This window comes from Thermobia domestica, chromosome 3 (assembly GCF_964235325.1).
Source record: "Thermobia domestica chromosome 3, izTheDome1.hap1.1, whole genome shotgun sequence".
Taxonomy (NCBI): Eukaryota; Metazoa; Arthropoda; class Insecta; order Zygentoma; family Lepismatidae; genus Thermobia; species Thermobia domestica.
Window position 1 is genome coordinate 62,798,072 of NC_137456.1, and position 21,513 is coordinate 62,819,584.

Here is a 21,513-nt window from a genome sequence, read left to right on the forward strand (position 1 = left end):
GATCAATCTAAACTATTTACTGATAACATATATTGGTTTGTTAGGACAATAAAATGAGATGTTAGCAAGTATTCTAATAACAAACTATGAAGAAATCTCCAGAAAAGAATATAAAAAAGTATTGAAAAAGATTTTACAATATCCATGTTCCTTCCTCTGTTCATTCAAATATAACATTCATTATGATCTCAACTGTTATAAAAAGTACATCGTATCCACTATTATAAAAAGTATGTATCCAATAATATATTGTAAAATATTTTACAATATCAGCGTTCCTTTCTCTGTTGAATCAAATGTTAACAGAATTTTATTTCCAAATATTTTTTTGTTTTTATTATTCTGTTAACTACTGGTTGTTCCAAATGCAAGTTAAAGAAGCAGTAGAAAACAGTTTCTGAAATAACATGATTGATACTCCAAAGGAGTAAAATTGAAAAAAAAAATGTTTATTTTTAACGCTGATTCTTCTTTTTCTCATTCCTGTTTATTTCATCCTTCCTTAATTTTTTTATCCCCCCCCTAGTGTTGTAAATAGAAAAAAACGGTTCGTATTTTTTCAGAAATGTACGTTTTTTTTAGAAAAAAAAACATTGCCTCTCGTTTTTTTTCTAAATTTCGTTTTTTTTCAAATAGTCATTTGTAATGCATCTTACGTCTATTTAAGTATCAAATATTTTTATGTAGGTGTAATCACCGTATAATACAACATAAATTAAACGCTAGATACTGATACGCTACAAATATTTTACAATTTACATGAATACCATACCTATTAACAATTCGGGTTTCAGCAGTTTTCATCAATATCAACTAAGAAATAAAAGTAGAAATGAAATTTTGTTTTTTCGTGAAAGCAGGCCTTTAATAAGTACAAAAATAATGTCACGAACAGTATAAAATTCCAACAACTTGTCTAAAGGTAAAAACTAATACTAATTTGCCTAATAGTATTTTTCTAAATGTCATATATAAATAATTTGTCGACTAAACATATGAAGAGCCGGCTCTACCATATATGCAGTGGCGTATTTACGATTTTGTTTCGGGAGGGGGTTTGCTATCTTTCGGGGGGGCTTTGCCTGAAATGTGAAAATTCTGCAAGATATTTCATATACTTTACTATAGTAAGTAAGATTTCGGGGGGGTTTAAGCCCGGAAGCCCTCCTAAATACGCCACTGTATATATGCAACACGTGCATTTGCGTGGAACGGCAAGCTTGGATGGTCCGGCAAAATCTGTCATAAGTATATTATTTAAATTAAATATTTCTTGTTGGAAACAGACTTCATGATGATGGTAGTTACATTTACTAAGCTGACCTTCTATTTGAATACTACATTCATAAATTATGTTTAGGTTGCATTAGTTTAAGGCCACATGGACAATGCTAAAGCAAATGGTCGAATAAATCCGAGCACAAATTTCTTGATTGTTGTCAAATGCAAGTATTCAATTCTCGAATAGTAGTGAATATCTGTTCCATTTAGTAAAAAAAAAAAATGAAATGAAATCTTTGAGTTTTATGTCCCACGGTTATGCCGGTTAGGCTAAAGGAGACGGTGATGATGAGTAATGAATGAAATGGTGGAATGAAGAAAGTAGGAGGAAAGGGAGAACCCCGAAAAAACCACGCACACGGTGTTTGTTCACCACAAAGTTCACTTGGCGGGGGGGCGGGGATCGAACCCGTAACCCCAAGCACCAGAGGTGAACGCTCTACCACTGAGCCACCGCGGCCCCCCTTCCATTTAGTAAGTTATCACAGTTTTGATATGAAAGTAGTCTTGTTTTTGTCAGAAGCAAGTTCCTTATCATTGAAGATAGAAACAAGTTTTTTTAAAAATGTTAGAAGATGTAGAAGAAAAATCAACAAATAAAGATAAAAGAGCTAGTTGCACTGGAATTGCAAACTGATACATTGAGATTGAAGCTCGATAGTGAATTCTATAAAAAGGATTACCATCTTTCCTCTGCAGGTGTGTTTGCTTTATCTTTCACTATCATAATAGATTAACATTTAAAGACAAAAAAACAGACACAACGGAATTGCATTTTTAGTAAGTATTTAAGCCTTTCTGAGTGCGACTGCTCTTACCCTCACCTTTGTTGTTCATGCTGAAGTAGCATACTTACAATTATGACTTTTAAGATTTGTTCTTTCTGGAAAAAGGGGAAGGCGGTAAATTAGGCCATTGCACGAGGCGACAAATTAACTAGGACCTGAATAAAGGATGACTCAATTTGAAGTAATGCAGGGTGTTTCAAAATTAATATTAGGGTTTTGAAACTTTGTAGTATCTATTACAATTAACTTACAATTATAAATATTATATCAGATGAAAGAGCAACTCAAACAGTTTTGTACACACGCATGTACGTGCATTGTTTCTTCTGTCTGCCGTTAGAAAGAGCAAGTAGCAAAGATGGAGACTGTGTTTTAATAAAGACTGAACCTGTACAGTGCAACCGTCTGCGTGAAGAATATTAAGGAGACGCTTGCAACCACGCCTTTATTGTTTGCAGATGCTACAGGTCTAAAACCTACAGACTACGGTTTACGTGCCAATTTCGCAAGTGAAATATTCCTGCATAACAATGAAGATTTTCTGGATCGTGTCGTCTACAGTGATAAATCGATTTTTCACCTAAGAGCTAATGTGAACACTCATAATGTTTGCATCTGGCCGTCAGCAAATCCTCAGGAGATGGTACAATTGAAACGAAACTCCCCAAAATTGAATATGTTTTGTGCCATATGGGCCTTTCTCGCCTATCGACTAGATGTGTGCCGTGTGATGAATGAATCTCACATTGAACACTTGTAGCAAAGACTGTTTGAGGTCTCTTTTACTTGATGCATTGCTTATAATTGTACGTAAAATGTAATAAGTACTACGAAGACTTAAAACCCCAAAATTTATTTTGAAACACCCTACATTTCTCACCAACAGTGTTGGAACTAAGGAGAGAAAATTTTCCTTATAAAGTTATTGTTTACAACGATATTATTATTAGTCGCGACTATAACTACAACAACAACACGAGTTAGTAGTCAAAAAAATGTAATCAAATGTGTACTCGGTGGCCCAGGTGGCCAAGGTGGCACACACAGGAGTGTCACTTGTTTAATTCGCTCCAGTGTGGACACTAATTAAGATATCGGGATATTATTCTTGCAAAATGTGGTTGCACTATAGTTTATCATATTAATTTCTTTTTCTTCTGGTGTCGAATTTCCTTCTCAAATTTCACCTCAGTAAAAAATTCGAGAATTTTCTAATTTCGAATTTCCTTTACTTTTTTTCCCTGTAGCTTCCTTCGTTGTAGAAAGGCATCCTTAAGACTTGCCAGGTAGATACCTCGGATGGATACCTAACTGTTGACATCAATTGGACGGGCCTCCACGCAGTGTTGCCAATTAGGGAAATTAAAATTCTCCTATATTTGGGCAAAAAAATTAGAAATTTTATTGTTTATAAATCCGTACCTATACGTCCGAGTGCAAGTCAACTTGCGCCAATCGAACATTTGTCCTTACTTAACAGTGGCGGCGTAAGGGCGGGGCGAGCGGTGCCCTCGCCCCGGGCCCCACTTTGTGGGGGCCCCCGACGGTAGGTAAAAAATAATTACTAAGGAACCTTGTTAGCATGAGCCGTACAAGGGCTGTCAAGGTTTATAATCCACACCTTCCCTAAATGTAAACGCAATTAATTGTCAATCAATATTTCACCAAATAACGGATGAAACAACAGAAATATCTGTCTAATAAAGCTAATCAGTGCTGGATTTCCGTATAAGCTAAACAAACTATAAGCTTCGGGCCTCACTCTCTTGGGGACCCCGAAAGAAATTTAAAGAAAAAAACTGAATGTAGATAAAAAAATATAAAAGTTTCATTATCCTGGAAGCTCCAAAGAAATTTAAAGGAAAAAGCTCTGAAGATAGGTGAAAAATGAAGTAAATGTTTCATACTCGTGTGACCCCCCCAAAGAATTTTAAAGGAAAAGGCTGAATACAGGAGAAAAAATAAAACAGACGTTTCACTTTCTTGGGGCCCCCAAGAATTTTTTTTTTTTAAAAGTTGAATGTAGGTGAAAAATAAACAAAATAAAAGTTTTACTCTCTTGGGGCCCCAAAGAAATTTAAAGGAAAAAATGTATGTGGATTAAAATATGAATAAAATAAAAGTTTCACTCTGTTCAATAACCTCAGATAAATTTAAAGGGAAAGTTGTGTAGATTAAAATACGAAAGTATATTGTGTTATTTATATTCTAAGCTCTTATGATGCAAGTAATGTGGCCCTGTATGCCAGCTTGCTTCCTAAACTATCACTGTTTATTTATTTTATTTATTTATTCATATATCACTTCAAGAGAAGGGTAGAAAGAAGGGATTAGCGTATATAATGCTTTATTAGGGTACTAGCATTCTGTTTCTAATTAAAAGCTCTTTGGTGCAGACGCTATAGTCGCTGATTCACTTCTTTTCCTTCTGTCTTTATTCTTTTGTCCTTTACAAGTCGAATTTTCAGCGAGCGAAACCCTTTTGCTAAGTTGGTTTCCCCATTTCTGCTCTTACATTTCAGCCCACAAATTTAGAGTGAAGAAAATGTTCAATAAGAAAACAAGTGTTCAAATAACCAAAATACTTCAGCATTATATTTAATTCAACTCCTGATTGTTCTCATATGGAACACTTGTCACAAATCATTCGACTTGTTGACATACAACGTGATTCTGTTCAAGTTCGGGAAGCATTTATTGATTTCATCTCTGTCGAAGGAAAGACTGCTGAGAGTATTTCTGCTGAAATACTGAAGAAACTTCAATGTGATAGGCTTGGTGTTAAGATTCCAGAGGCCAGTCCTGTGATAATCAGGCTACAATGGCCGGGCAATATTCTGGAGTTCAAACTTTGATACGGAATGTAAGTCCATTGGCCATTTTCGTTCCTTGTAACAATAATTCATTGAACCTTGTGGCTTACATGCTGCGCACGTTAACGTTCTGGCGGTGACTTTGTTGGGAGCAATGGAACGTTTGTTGGTATTCTTCTCTAGCTCTTCTCACCGATGGAATGTGCTGCAAAATCACGTAAAGATTGGTCTGAAACATGAAAATGACACTAGATGGAGTTCAAAAGCAGAAGCTTTAAAGGCTCATTCAAGTCAATTGGATGAAGTAATTGATCTGTTGGAAGATCTGCGTGACACTTCGATTGAAACGCTTGATACTAGAAGAGATGCTGGTCTTCTTCTTGCAAGCATCCAGTCATTTAACTTCATCGCTTTACTATATATATCTGGTCAGCAAATCTGTCATATATTGATCGGATCCAAAAATGCCTTCAATCTCAGGATATGAATTTCAATCAAACTCTTATTCAGTTACAGAGCCTGGTTAACACCATTAATATCTGGAGACGCGCTGGGCAAGGAAATCATATCCACACCTGAAAGAAGTTGCACGGCATGGAACATAACTGTGGGCACACACAGTAGAAGGAGATGCATGCCTGGAGAAGCAAAGAATGAAATCTGACTGCACAGGCCAAAGTGTGAAAGCGAGGAAAGGCTAAAAGCATGTTGCTCTGATTTGGCTTTGTTCTACCCGAATGACCTGGGTGGCTTATTATTATTTCAGGATTATAAGGATTTAATCCGTTCACTAAGATGTGCTCAGAAAGCTAAAGAACAACTTGATTTTTCACCACAAGGTATCCTGAAATATGTATCTTCAATGGGGCTTGAAATTTACTAAAGTTTGGCAACCACTCTTCAGATTGTGACAACACTGCCCGTACCGGTATCTGTCGCATCATGTGAAAGGTTTTTCACCAAAATGAAATTGATAAAATTATACTTGCGTTCCACAATGAGTCAGGAAAGATTCACAAATCTAGCCATTATGTCGAAAATGAAATAGCATTCATTAGATTCTGATAATATAGTTGCGACTTTCGCTGCTACCAAAGCAAGGAAGGTATCATTCTGAATGTTGGTGGAACATAGACTAATATGGTAGTGGAACTACTGTCGAAAGTAGTTTCATGTTTCAAGTAAAGGCAATAAAAATACAGAAGTACCAAAAGAAAATGAAATCTTTGTTTTACGTCCCACAGTAATGCCGGTTAGGCTAAAGGGGACGGTGATGATGAGAAATGAATGAAATGGTGGAATGAAGAAAGTGGGAGAACCGCGAGAAAACCCATGAGCACGATGTTTGTCCATCACAAAGTCCGGGACCCCAAGCACCGGAGGTGAACGCTCTACCACTGAGCCACCACGCCCCCAAAAGAACCAAAAGAGTAATAAAAAACTGTCAAGATTTGTCAATTGACTGGTGATAGGTGGTAATGAATAGTAGGATGGTATAACCTGTAGTAGAATTCTGTGCTCACATATTTAATCTATAATATCCCCAATTATTCAATATATTCAGGATTTTTTTGTTATAATATATTCTAATACTAAGTAAATAGAATATATTACTACTATGAACTAAGTAATAGTTCATAGTAGTAAATGGTAATGGAAATAGTCATAAGTGACAGAATATAAATATGACTGAATTATTAAATACAAAATAATATAATCATAAAACAAGTGAGAAATCTGGAAACAATAGTAAAAAGGACAAACAGGAGAGAAATATTCTAGTGCTTAACTATTCAAAGCATTATTATATTATTTGGTGTACATTATACAAAGCTACGATTATTTTGACTTAATTCCTATATTTGATTGGTAACAACTTTTCTTTTTAGTTTCATACCAAATTTTTCCGACAGCTAAATACTCTAGCTCAGGCTTGCTCAAGCTCCTATTACCACACCGTCTTGCCAGCAACCCCCCACAAGTAAATTCTTCTTTATATAATAACCTTTTTATTATTGCTGCTTTTTGATTGTGAAGCTGAGTGAAATCTTATCGGGCTCAAGTTTCACATTAACCCCATGCCGTACCGTCGCCAACACCTAGTAGCCCACTTGCTGGTAAATATCGATCGTCGATGTAGCAACGCGTCGAAGGATTGCTGCTAGTGTACCACAGGTGGTAGGTTTCGTTGAGTCGAAACAGATATCTAGAGTCGAGGTGTTAAAGTTATCACCGCATAGAACCGAGGACTTCATTTTGGTCTGCACTCCTTCAATTCGACGCGGAGAATCGCGAAGGGACCAACACGAACTATCGACAGTCATGTGCATGTAATCAACATTATTATATATTATTTTTTCCTCACGAATTGTTCCTAAAGTGACCTCCGCGGGTCAAGAGTAACACCTGCCTCTACCTTACGAAGTTAAAAAAAAAATAGATGAGTGCGTATAATTGTACGAATTTAGATGGCAACTGTCGCCGATCATTAGAAAGTGAATATGGGAGAATTATGAAATACAATAAATAGATGCGCGTCATTTTGTTATAAAATTACATGCGCCTAGTAATCAAAAGATTTGTGGTTCGCGCCAAGCCCGGTATAGTTTCTTTTAGTATTTCTTAGACTCACGTTAATGTAAACAAATCACGCATATAGGCGATTTAACATATTTTGGGGGAGTAATTTTATGGTTCATTTTCGTTTCGTCGCGTCTCTGCCTCTGGTGGTATAATTTTCAAAACGGAAGTGGGGCCACCGCGGATCGTCGCTGCGGGGCCGCCAATTTTACCCCATTACGTAAGCGTCGGTGGACCACCAATGGGCAACTAACGACATGTCGCCAAAAATGAATCACAAAATATATCAAAATAAGAGATTCAAAATACTCTTTTAAAATATTTTCTGCTACTAGATTTTAATTAATCTTTTCCCCCTCCCTTCGCGACCACCAGTTTGAGAAATCCCAACAACCTATGCTGGATATTAACAATCAAATTTATTTAAATTGAAAATTAGACAATGGAGAAGGATATTTTTCAATATTCAAAATCTTTAATAACTACTCTGTAAGATCATCATTGTTACGGTACTTCATAATTTTCTTTTAAAAAGCAACAATCAAACGATTGCTAAGAAATAAATTTTTATTATTCGTGTGTCAGAGTTAGTGAATTCAGGTAAGTATTTTTTTCTATTTCCCTACTTCCCCCATTTTTTTTTCTAGTGACGTTGATGTTAAAAACGTTACTAGGAATGAGGGAACAGCATATATACAAGAATTAGCATGAATGTTTAATCAATATGCTAGTTTGTAACTTGGCTGTTAAGATTACTTAGGGGCAACAGAGGGAAGAGGAACAGCGCCCTGGAAAAATTCCCTCTATGAAAAGGAAGCTTCGATGGTTGTTTACCTTGATGATATCTTCCTCAGGTTCCTTTCCCCTTTGTAATTTGCAGGCCATGGGCGCTGAGGGCCTATATACAATTAATCGGCATCTTCTCAGGCCCGGCAAATTCCCGAAATGCCTGAATAGTTAATAAATATAAGAAGTTCAAGTATGAACCTTGTTGTTTTAACTAAACAGTTATCTTCACACTTTAATATACTGAAAATATACAAGAGAATATTGATGTTTTAAAACCTTTTGTCTTAAGTATATCAAAATGGTAAATCTAAATAATAATAATAATAATAATAATAATAATAATAATAATAATAATAATAATAATAATAATAATAATAATAATAATAATAATAATGCTATTTAAGACAAAGCTATTATGTCAGGATGTCAAACAAACTAAACACACAGAGGATTTAAGGATGTTGAGCACCTTCACTGCTTTTGTCTTTCTGTATTTACAGGTGGAATCATTTTTCTACTTTCTTTGAAATCAACGGGAATTTTAACTGCGTGCAGTAACGTAACTAGGGGGGTGAAAACGAGGCTTGTGCCCCGGGCGCCGGATTTATTTTCACAATAAGGCAAGGAAAGGAGTTTTAGCAAACTAAAGATCATTAAAAAAAAATACCTATAGGAAGCAATGACTCGCCAACCTTAGGATCATATCCATGGAGCGTAAGTTAGCTTCAAAGCTACCGTTTGAGGACATTGTAAAAACCAAAGAGCCCGCAAAGTTAACGCTCAAGCATACACGCCTATCTTTTGCCGTAACCACACGCGGTATGGGGATTCCCTCACCCTGGAAATAACTGCCCATAGATTTATATTTTAAAGATATTTTATTTAGAAATTTTTACTGTTGTATAATCTATGTACAGTAGAGCGTCGATTATCCGAATGTCGGTCAACCGAACGACCGCTTAACCGAACTGTGTATTCGCTCGCACCTGTTACTCTCCCACCCTACCGTCCATCATCCCCTCACTCCCAAACCAAGTTTTCCACAGTAGTCGCCGCACTGAGGCACCGCTGGCGGAACATTGCTTCTAATGGGGCCTTCATAAGGCGCTGCTGACCGGCCAAGCCGCCAGCAAAATGCGTATGTAATATGTACATATTTTTTTTAATAAACTGTACTACATACTATATATTCCTACTAAAATTGCCTTTGTACGTTACTTTGTAATACTTAAAGAGATGCCTGTTTTTATGAATAAATTTACTGTACAGTACTTCTTTTTGGCAAATAAACATGTACAGTTCGATTATCCGAACAAACCAGTTTTCCGAACACCCATGTCCCCCAATTACTTCGGGTAATCGACGCTCTACTGTGTCTATTTCTTAAAAACTCCAGGATAGTTTCGTAATTGTTTTTGGGTGAGCGTCAAAATAGTATTTTGCAAATATGTTGAAAGTGCAAAAAAATAACCTAGAATTTTTAAAACGTAAGCACATACGGTGACGAGGATTGCCCACACTTTAGAAATTTATTCTCCTTGTAGGATTGCCATTCGTCCCGGAAAATTCGGGACGGTCACGGAATCGATATCTGTGTCCCAGCGTCCCGAAAATATTTCTCGGGCCGGATTTCAGCGAAGAAGAAAGAAACGGAATATTATAGTTTGCTTTTTTCACAGGATCTGGTATATAATTATTCTCTGCTTATGGGTAAATCATCTGCTTACGTTTGCTTAACTAGGGAGGGGAAGGTCTACTAAAATGACTAAAACATGTGGTTACGTAATATTTCAACAACTCTATGTAATGGAAGAATGTAAATTAGTATATAACACTTCCTTTCATTTTAAGCATTTCAAAGATTATCGTAATTTAGTAGCATCTCTGATTTTCCTTTTTAAAATATGGCAACCCTAACTACGTATGATCTATCAGTTACCAGGCCAAGGTGAACCGAATTTAAAAGTTCTCGGTGTGAAAGCTCTGAAACGCAGTCTCTCTGCTGCTAAACTTATTCCTGGCCGGTTCGGGCAGTAAATAGAGTAGGTCTTATGCAGAGTCGTTCTGACGCGTGATAAGTGTCATACATAAGAGTTCGCCTAACATACGTTTCCTGCAGTAATCAGGCCTTTAGTATGACGCTAAACATACGTCAAAACGACTCTGCATAAGGCTCAGTATGTTTAATCTCTTAGCCAATGGGCTACATGCTCATCAAGTTTGGTTCAGATCCGGCCAATAGTTGCCGGGAAATAAAGTGGTACATAAGCGGAACCGAGCCGAGCCGAGCTTGGTCACCAGAGTACCCAGCCATGTAGCCAGGATTTGGTAATAGGGGGGAGTTTGTGACATGAAATACTGTGGTTATCACACCACGGCTGGATGATTCTAAACTAATTTACTTGCAATATATATTGGTTTGTTAGGACAATAAAAGGAGAATATGTTAGTAAGTATTTTGATAACAAACTATGAAGAAATCTTGACTAAAAAAATATTTTAAAAAGTATTGAAAAAGATTTTACAATATCTACGTTCCTTCCTCTGTTCATTCAAATATAACAATTTTCCTTTCACCATGACCTCAACTACTACAAGTGCATATCCACTATTATAAAAAGTGCATATCCAGTAATATCTTGTAAAATATTTTACAATATCTGCAAAAATTTCCCAAATATTTTGCGTTTCTTTCTCTGCTGAATTGAATGTTAACAGAACTTTATTTCCACATAACTTTTTGTTTCTATTATTTCGTCAACTACTGTCTGTTCCATATGACAAGTTAAAGGAGCAGTAGAAAACTGTTTCTGAAATCCAGGAACCAGTAGAAAACTGTTTCCAGGAAATCCCGCTCATTCGCCACCATGTATTGCAAGTAATTCGGCTAATGCGTTCCTCGTATGGCTGGAGTAGAGAGGAAACAATGAGAAGGTCACATGCCGACATCGCTGTGCTCAAATTGGTGTATCATTGGCTATTGCTTATTTAACTTGTCATTTGGAACAGACAGTAAAACAAACGCTGATTCTTCTTTTTCTTTCGAAGGGGGAGGTCCGGAACCCCTTCCTTGGCTACGTGCCTGTTCACTCACTCCATTGCTAACTTCTAACCACAAGAGAACAACTGACAATTACCAGTTAGCTAACCTATAATATGTGTATGTGCACAATTTCCATAACACCTCTTGCCCAATCTCCAACACTTTTCATCAGTTATTTTCTACTATTTCTTTCAGTTCTTTCTAACAAACTTACCTCGTGTTTCTGTCTCTTACAATCTTTTTCTAGCTCTTTTAGTCGTAGCTCTAAACTCTTAAAATTTTCACTCACTGTTTTATCAGTTAATTTTTTCTGAAAATTAAAAATAAATAAATAATCATTTTAGTGAAATCCATGGATACGTAATCATATACAGAGGCTGATCCGTTTCCTTCCGAACAAATTGAAGATGTTGTTTACCTAAGACAGTCCACTCTGCCACCATCGACCATACTCAATGTGATAGCTACCGACGTGGATCAGTTTTCACTACATCAAACTCCCTTGTAGCTGTATCACGGGTATTGTCCCATTCTAGCTTGCAGGTTTCTCGTGGGAACCCAACGTAATGAAAAATACCGTTTGAGATGTTTAAAAACACAATAATTTATCTGGATTTTTAATGGGAATATTCTCAAACGTAACAGCATGGGTTACAGTTGTATCCGCCATACGTTGATAATGGGCCAACAATGTTTTTTGGCTGTGTGACTTGAAGTTTTGTCCTGGTCCAATTCCATACGATTGATGTCTCTGCCATACAATACTGGTATTTCGTTTGTGTAAACTGATATAGGATGTGTTCTTGGTAATAAGCAGCATTGATTTTGACATTTTTCTCGATCTTACTAATCTTCAGTTTTCGTTTGTAGCAAAAGCCAGTACAGACATAAAACATTTCGAGAAACTTCATTTTGCATCGAGGTACAAAGTTACATATTGATCATGAACATCTATGTAGGTGATGACCCGAGCTTTTCCACAGCCACGTATGTAGATCCATGGTTCGACCACTGTCGCAATAAATTTCTAGCGGTCACCAGCTAGATGGTGCTAACACATTCGCTGCCCTTACTTTTTCATTCCACGATATACCGTGGTATTATAGGGTCTGACCGTGACGTCTCGTGGAATCTAGGGTCTACACCAATCATAGAATTGTTTTGCCTGACGTGTGATGCAGGAGTAGAATTCGGTACGACTCGTGGAGGTGTCTTCTGAACTCATACTTGAGAAAATGTAAACAACAGAAGTAAACCCACAATGTTGCCAAATTTAGAAGACATGACGAACGAGCGACAAAAAAGTACTTAAAAATTATAACACGAACACTAATAATTATTCGAATTAAATAGTAGACCTAACAATAATAATAGTAAAAATATAAAGCAACAAGAATAACAGTAAGAACAAAAATAAACAAAAATCAATTTAGCGGCAATCCCACTACACTGGACTCTCAGTAGATATTCTCCGTATAGCGCAAGAGACGATATGGCAAAATTTCATGGATACACCCTCACGTTCTATTGAATGCTGAAATTGGTAAATGTAGGTTAAGCTTCACGGCTCGTTGTTATCACTACAGCACATGCACGTTGCCCTTACTGATAGTTTTTAGCCTCAGTTTGCAATAAATTGCACGTTTTAGTGCTGATTGGTCAACAGGTGATTGCTTGGTCATCATATCAAGTTGTTATACTTTATTCTCACAGAGCGCCATATCCCGGATGTTATTCAGCACTGTCTTGTAAGTTTCCCTGACGCCATCTTTGAATGGGATTTTATTGGCAGTATGAGTTGTGGAGGATACTGATGTGCATAACGTTTAAGTATAACAGTAACAGTGAGCCCGTGTTACAACAAAGCCATTTTTGTGACACTGTTCTACATCTATAGTATGAGTACCTCAGCAGTGTCGGTGTAATTTTAGTGGTATAGGTAACACTGCTCTCATGGTCACAGACAGCACTGTCTGATATCCTTGCGTTCAAGGTTACATGGAGCATATTAGTTGGACCACATTATACCCTTCTCAAAAGCTATTTTTGGGCGGCATTTTGTTCACCATAACACCTTCACTCTACTACAGAACACCTGAGAGACTGATACATAGTGCGTACAGTTTTGTTGCTGTTTGAAACCGGTTTGTTAGATATTGCTATGAGCAAGTTGTTCGAATGGAAAAGGATCAGCGTATGTATTTAAATATAAAAGAAACCTATGTGTATCATATTTTCTAGAAGTTAATATTACAGAATAAATTACTCAAATATGTTGCTCGGTTAATCCAAAATCTTTTTCATCATTCATCAAGTATCATCAAGTATATCATCAAGAAAATCAGGATATTCATTAAGTATAGTAGTTTGTTAGGTAGGCCTATATGGAAATATATGAAAAAAAAAACGTGTATGGAAATACGTAGTATACAAAGATTGTGAAGGTTTCATAAAATTATTTACACTGGATAATGTACTTAAGTTCAACTCAACATTGCATTACATGTTATAATTTTGTAAGTTTGACCTGTCTAGCGGCAGTTCTTCCTAAATTAATTTGGATAAAAACATGTAAGGTAATCAGAGGTAATTAAAATATAATGGTCCTTTCGTATGCATGGAAACAGAGACTCAGTGGCACAGCTGTCATCTTTGGTTTCAAAAGTTCAACCTTAGACCAAGTGATTAATATTATTTCTTTATTTGAAAATAACGTTAATTTTCTTTAAACAATAAAAGCATAATCGTAGCCTGATAACGGACCAATGTAGAACATAAAGTCTGTGGATTTTCTTGAAGTTCTGCCAATTCAACCAACTACTTTATAATTATTAAGTTAGATTTTTTTTTTTTTTTAACATTATCTTACAGCCCATGAGCGCTGTACGATAATTTAACTTAAGTTGCCTTCGGCAACTACTAAGGGGGAAAAGCAGCGTTTTATATAGTAGTTTCCACTTACTTCACATTGCTTAACATTTTTTTTTCCTCGATAGATATTTACGATATATGATTCCGTGCTACATTGAAATTTGCATCTTAGTCGGCAGTAGTTGATATTAGAAGAAATTCCCTGACAAACGGGATAAACAGATGAAGAGTCTCCTGGAAATGGGTACCAGTTCTTCCTGTACTCAGATTGGCAGAAATTATAGTGATTGGTACGGCAATTTTAAACATTAATGCAGAATTTGATACTGGATTAAAGATGTCCACTGCTCGAGCTCCTGTATCAGCAACCATTATATGAGATACATCCAATAGCACCGACGCGAAGATTTCTACGTTCACTTCTGCGAAACCAACTATCCATTCATTTCTGCTAGCCAACTGCTGACATGATACCTGCTTTCACACTGCATTTTTTGCTATGTACTTACAGCATCAAAGTGTGTTTGACGGAGCAATACCAGTTCACAGGTGATGTTATGATAACAATGTTTCGTAGTAAGCGCAGTACAAAATACAGTAGATTGTTATAATGGGTTTAAAGTTACACCAGCCACTTTGGCATTTTGAGTATGGTTACAACAACATATCTTGTATTGATGGGACAGCCACAATAAATCTTACGATGGTCCCGACCAGAGTTGCCAACCTCAAAGAACGAAATTATCGATTTTCGTCTTATTCGTTATGGACGTGATAATTGTAGAAGCAAGTATAATACTACTACTAATAGCAATAATATATAATAAACTTATATAGTAATCTTCTGTTTCGAACTCCAAATCGGCATCACTGTCCTCACCATTTTTAAATCCTAATTAACATTATTTTGATCAACAATAATATTTCCACCCCTCGTAAATGTAATTGAATCTCAAGTATAGATGCAGGGTTGCCATTTGTTAATTCTCAAATCGTTATTGATTTATTTTAGCTAGAATGACTGTTAAAAACCTCAATGTGTATATTTCATAATTATTTAATGCACATCTGCAATTTATGTGCACATTCAAAAACTGAAAAAAAGTGTGCGTTTTGAGATTATCGTACAATCCTATTTACCTATTATCGCAAGGGTATTATCGTATATAACATTAAGGCTTAAATTATCATATATCAAGATAAATATCGTATGATTGGCAAGCCTGGTCTCCACAACCATTCTATATAGTACTTCCAACTATGTGGCAGCTTTATAGTTACAAGTACCAAAATTGACATAGGTGTTAACATTATAAAAGTGCCTGGGACAGCAATACTTTTTATTGCACCAGCTATATTTTAAGTGATATAAAATTTTCCTCCCAGCTATAAGTATTACTGGCGCCATATTAACCTAACAATTGAGTACTGTTGAATTGTCATATTTCTGGTTGTTCCAACTATACCGTTTTTAGAGTCTACTTTACATTTTATTTCTTATTAAATGGTCATGACTCTTATAAAGCATAATAAAACATGATATAAATTATTTATAACTGGTTATGAGAGCATAGTTAACATAGGAACAACCAATAGCAGCACTGCTACTCATGTAAACGTAAAAAATATACACTTACAAATCAATTTTTGAAGAAATATAATACGTTTGTTTGTTACTTGGTATAAATATCAACTATACCGCGCAAAGCTTTGCTTGTACGAAATATAAAAAGTAATAGAAATCCTCACTTCCAGTTACATCCTTGGAAGGCAACATGTTCGCTTAAAATTACAATATGTAGCTGTATCTATCTGATATACAGGATTTTGAGGTAACAGTGATAGATATGTAGGAAATCATCGTTCTCTGCAAATGAAAGGTTTCGCTGACCAACAGACATTGATATCATCATCTCAATGGTCTACATTCACCATACTACTTTTGTATTAAAGTGAGGGAATGAAAAATTCCGAGAAAACCCACACATACTGTATTTATCCATCACTAAAGTTCCATCAGCGCGAGCTGGTATCAAACCAGAGATGAAGGCTCTACTACTGAGCCACGGCTGCCCTATACTAACAACAAATGGTGTGCTTATATAGATAGATCACCGAGACGCCGTTTCTATTGACACATCCTTCTTTCATTCACCCAATTCTGTAACATCAGAGTTACATCATCGCTTAATACCGTCTCTATATTAATCCTTTAACTGGCACATTTTTATGAAAATGCATACTCTCAAGTGTCAGACCAAGTACTACGTCGTAGCCACAAAGCTTGGAACTCCAAATCGTTTTGTCTAAATTGTCATCATCACTGTATTCACTTTCCGAACCATTTTCTGACGTATCTTTCTCCCTTTTCATCATCTGTATTGAACAAGTCATCCATATTGTCATCTGAACCGTCATCTTCAAACAGTCCACGCATTGTCTTTTTACCACACACCTCTTCTTTCTTCTTTCTGCTTGTGGACGCCATTCTTACTTTGTAGAACTATGAAACAATGATGTATGTTTCACACAAACAACTATAGCACACAAAGATTTACAAAAAAAAAAAAAAAAAAAACGTTACAAAGACGTCCGCGCCTCACCAAGACGTTTACAACTGTTTTGAAACGCAGTTTCTGCTTCTTATATTACTAAGAAGAAAAGTTTCAAGAGAGACCTTCTTCATTGCCGCTGAACATTAGTGACTACTTAGTTAAGACGTACTACTACCACTGCACATATGCCATGACGTAGTCCTACGTCATAAGCAGTTAAAGACTTAAATAGGTAACACCAGGCCTGTATAAGTATAATAGTGATGGGCAGTTTGGTTCCTTTTCCGGAATCAATTCCTTTGAATCCGTTCCGAAGAAGGATTCGTTCCTCCGGACCGAATCCTTTGGTTCCGCAAAGTTAAATGATTCCATAGTTTTTTCGATTTGATTCCCCCAAACAAGGATTCGTTCCTCTCTGGATCGAATCCTTTGTTTCCGATGAGTTGGAATATTTGTGAGTTCTCATATGGCTCTCCAATTCAATTCCTCCTTTCACCTAAAGTTGTCAAACCACTCTTATCGCCTGAGAGGTTGCTGCAGTGTGGTGGTGTGCAGTGCGGTGGCTCAGTGGTAGAGCGTTCACCTCCGGTGCTTGGGGTTCCTGGTTCGATCCCACTTCGCGCCGTGTGGACTTTCTGGTGCACAAACACCTTGCTCGTGGGTTTTCTCGGGTGTTCCCCCGTTTCCTCACACTTCATTCTGCAATTTTATTCATTTCTTATAATCACCGTCTCCTTTAGCCTAACCGGCATAAACGTGGGACGTAAAACTGAAAGATTCCATTTTCATTTTTTCGTGTAGTTCGGATTTGTCATTAGGTTGTAGACTCACATCACATACATTAATATCTTCGATGCTGAAAGAGAAGCTAAACTCCCTTTCCGCAAAAGTATGAAAGAAGTGTGGTGAATTATGGGAACTCATAAGCAGGGTTTCTTTCACACATATTTCTCAGGGAGAGGGAAAGGGAGTTGAGTTTGTTTAGTTTATCGTCCCTTTCAGTAGCTAGGTTATATGAGACGGGACCTACTGATTAATGTGGAATCCGAACCACATAAGCTTCCGCCGGGAATCGAACCAGGGTTTCCCACGCCAAAGGAGCGTACGATAACCGCTTAGCCACGAATGAGCTCGAGAGGGAAAGGGATAAGGTAAGTAAATCACAATAACATATCATTCTTGTGCAGGGCATGACCTTTAGGAAATAGTCACATTTTGATCTTACCCTTTTGGAGAAAATTTTTTGGATGAATGCCAGAAGGGGGGGAATCTGTAAGGTTTAGGTTCCATTTTTTTATAGCTCGTATTTGGTAAATACAGATGACACATCATTCCCAAGTCTGGTTTAGAATTTCATTCCATTTTTAATGCTGATTGTGAAACAATGAGGCCCTCTTTGATGACAACAAGCGCAACAACAATTGGATTCCTTCAGCATCTTAATGGATGAGTGCCCTTATCATGAATTATCTGATAAAAATTTTCATTTCAGTTTAATATTCACCATTATGCCCTTTAGGCTAAAACCTAATCAAACAACCAATTGCAAATTTTATATTAGTATAGTGTTATATTGACATTACACCAGAATATATTGAATAAGAGTTTGTGTGTTACAGCAAATAGTTTTATTATCCATTTTGCAATAAAAATCTATAGACCTGGTAACGCTGAACACCTGTGAAAAAGTAAAAACAAAAAGAAAGAAAAAAATAGTGATGAGGCTAGCAACCGATCTCCCCCTCTCCCAGCGTTGCCAGATCTAGCATAATTTGCATTTCTTTACGATCTAGCATCTTGCTTTTAGCATCCTATCCAAATCTAGGATAATTTCAGCAAGTTTATCAAAAAGCCGTAAAACCTGAAATGAAAATGACCATCTTTATTCCTGAAATGAAAGGTCCGAGACCGACCAAAAATTTCCCCCCCCCCCCAGCAGACAATTCCCAACTCCGCTTATGCTGCTAGGTAATTTTCTTTCAAAATATGTAAACAAACACTTTGCATTCATTTATACGATATATACGCCATTGAGTCTGGCAACGACTGCACTAGTTTAGTTGAGTTAAAGCTTTGGTGCCTGAAGTATTGAGTTCTATCCACGCATTCTTGAGCTCTGCGTATTTTAAGCTACGTTATCGTATCTCAACTTCGTTCTTTTTCCTTTTAAAACTCCTGAATTAGTAATTATGAGGATCTAGCATAATTTGACCGAATCTAGCATAATTTCGATCAGGTTTTGTAATAATTCCGAGCTGTCAGTCTGGCAACGCTGCCCTCTCCTCCAGTTGGGACAGCAGTTGGGATGATCAGAATATTGCAGAAAAGTGACACGAGAGCGCGTAAAAGTGCTTGTTTCCAGACATGCGCAGTACGTGCATTATTTGCTTCTCTGTTGTGCAGTATCGGTCTATTCTTTACTACTGTTTTTGTCCCATCCATATCAATCCGACTCCATTAATATCAATGTACTATTACTCGTCTGTTGTTTGGTTTCGCCATCTGGTTCCACCAACCGAATCCACTGATTCAATCCGTTAACTTTCTGAGTGAATCCACCCCGTGAGTGAATCCGCCCAAATGAATCCGATTCCTTTCAGAGATTCAATCCTTTCATTCCTCTAAAGGATTCGTTCTTTCGGAACGAATTCTTCCGGAACTACCCATCACTAAAGTATAATAATATTTAAAACTCCAGTATATAGGACAGGGACGGATCCAGGACGGACTTCTGAGGGGGCGATGGGTTGTAATACTGCTACTTAGAGCTACTTTTAAGGGCTCCGAACTCAGGGATGGGTTTTATTTCTATATATAAAATACGAAAAGTTTTTCTATTCTGTGGGGGAGGGGGGCGAATTCCCCCATGGATCCGCCCCTGATATATGCAACATACTGGATATGAAATTCTGGATCTACGACACACATTCTTATAACAATCTCGCTTAATCATTTTGTCCGTTTTACTTACCAAATATTGCTTTAGCCTATAAAGTGAATATAACGTAGTAGCCACTGCTGTAACCAGAAATAAATACACAATATTTATCTTATTTGGTGATTCTGAAAGAAAATGGTAAGAAATAAAATAAAACAAAGTCTGGATATTTATTAAATAACACAATTCTGAAAGAATACATCTAGAAATTGCCAAAGTGTAGCTTACTTTAAGGATTATATATCTGCATATATTAACATTTAGTAGATAAAAAAAATATAAAAAACTGTTTGTAATATGCGCGGCTAGTTGACGCTCGGGTTATGCCACATGAGTATTTAGCTCTCTCTTTTCATCTGGGTAGATTAAAATTAAAATGGAAAATTTCGGAAAATCGAGAACTCATAGGAAGTCTATAAGAAGTTCTGGAAGCAACTACAAGATGGCAGCACAAACACCTTCGCTTTCCTGAGTCCATCTACTTGCCGGGTTGAGAAACATTTCCAAATGAAATTGTAATACATTTAAAATATTAAGCGAAAACTATAAACCAACAGCAATTTAATAATAATAATAATAATAATAATAATAATAATAATAATAATAATAATAATAATAATGTTTTATTTTTATCTTCATTAGAAAGAGTCGTTCGACTAGCTGAAGTTCGGACAGCGCAACGACTAGTAACGCCAATCGTTTTGTTTTTTTTTTTCTTTTCTTAGCACATGGTCCAAAGCTTCACACTATTTTCGAATTGAAGTTGCTCTACGGTTCTGCTGGACTCAACATCAAATATCCTGTAGTTTCACCAAGAATCGAACATGGAACCACATCCACCGAAATATAAGCATGTTTTATAAAGAATATATACAGAATGATTTAAAAAATGTATACACTATTTAATTGTAAATAAGTCTTAAATGGATTGAGGAAAACGTCTCAATTTTGGTAGTGTTAGCCTACAGTTTAATGTTCTGTTATTACATTGCAATATGTGACGAAGAACTGATGTTAGTTTAAGTGTTCAAAGCGTCGGTCGTTGGCGTCAATACACTGGCGATGCCGCTGAACTGCTACACGAACTACGAACTACAACGTACCAAGTTGGATATCTGCATAGAAACATCGGCTGCACGTAGGTCATGCAATATACGAAGCTTTTATCCGTAAACAACGTTCTTGACAGTCCCTCATAAGTAAAAGTCTAGAGAAATCAGGTCTCGGGAACATTGAGGATATTCGACAAACCTTCTACGATTGAATAAATTTTTACTAAGAAATGCCCTGACAAGATGATGGTAGTAAGTTGAAGCACCATCTTGTTGAAGGTAAAACTTCTCGTCTCCATAGATGTCTTTAATGGCAGGCAAAATGGAACTGACCAATCAAGTTACACATTCACCCTCGGTAAATTCCTGACTGTCCAAGTGGATATCCGAATTTATTGCTGACCAATTATGCCGGTTTGCTGTGCCATTGAGTTTGAATGTGGCCTCATCAGAACACGTAATCATCTCTGCAAATGTATCGTCGTTCCTTTTGTTTTCAAATGTCAGGCCGGGAGCCATGCCTTCACTCACGCCATCTACATTATCGGGATGCAATGTAATGACAATATTAAATTACTAATACATTAATAAAAAATGTGAAATGCTCATATAAATTGGATAATCATGACCCCCTGCAGCAAAATCTGAGATGATGCTGCTGTTACTTATCAATACCAACATGAAGATTTTCTTCGCATTCGATACCCAGAATTCTGCTTTTGTTGTAAAAATGAAGGTTCATTTCATGGAAGCGTAATTCCAATTCTCCGCTTCTTGACGGCAAGATGTATATACAGGGTGTT

At 36.6% G+C, this 21,513-nt stretch overlaps 1 protein-coding gene across 1 annotated transcript in view; it reads right to left on the reverse strand.

Moving 5' to 3' along the window:
- The window catches only part of LOC145681441 (uncharacterized), a 115,685-nt gene that overhangs the window by 20,591 nt on the left and 73,581 nt on the right, over positions 1-21,513 (reverse strand). Inside the window, exons 6-7 of the mRNA XM_081753086.1 lie at positions 19,692-19,783; positions 11,509-11,604 (exon numbers count right to left, since the gene is read on the reverse strand). Of these exons, the coding sequence (XP_081609212.1) occupies positions 11,509-11,604; positions 19,692-19,783 (188 nt within the window). The remainder of the gene's footprint in view (positions 1-11,508; positions 11,605-19,691; positions 19,784-21,513) is intronic.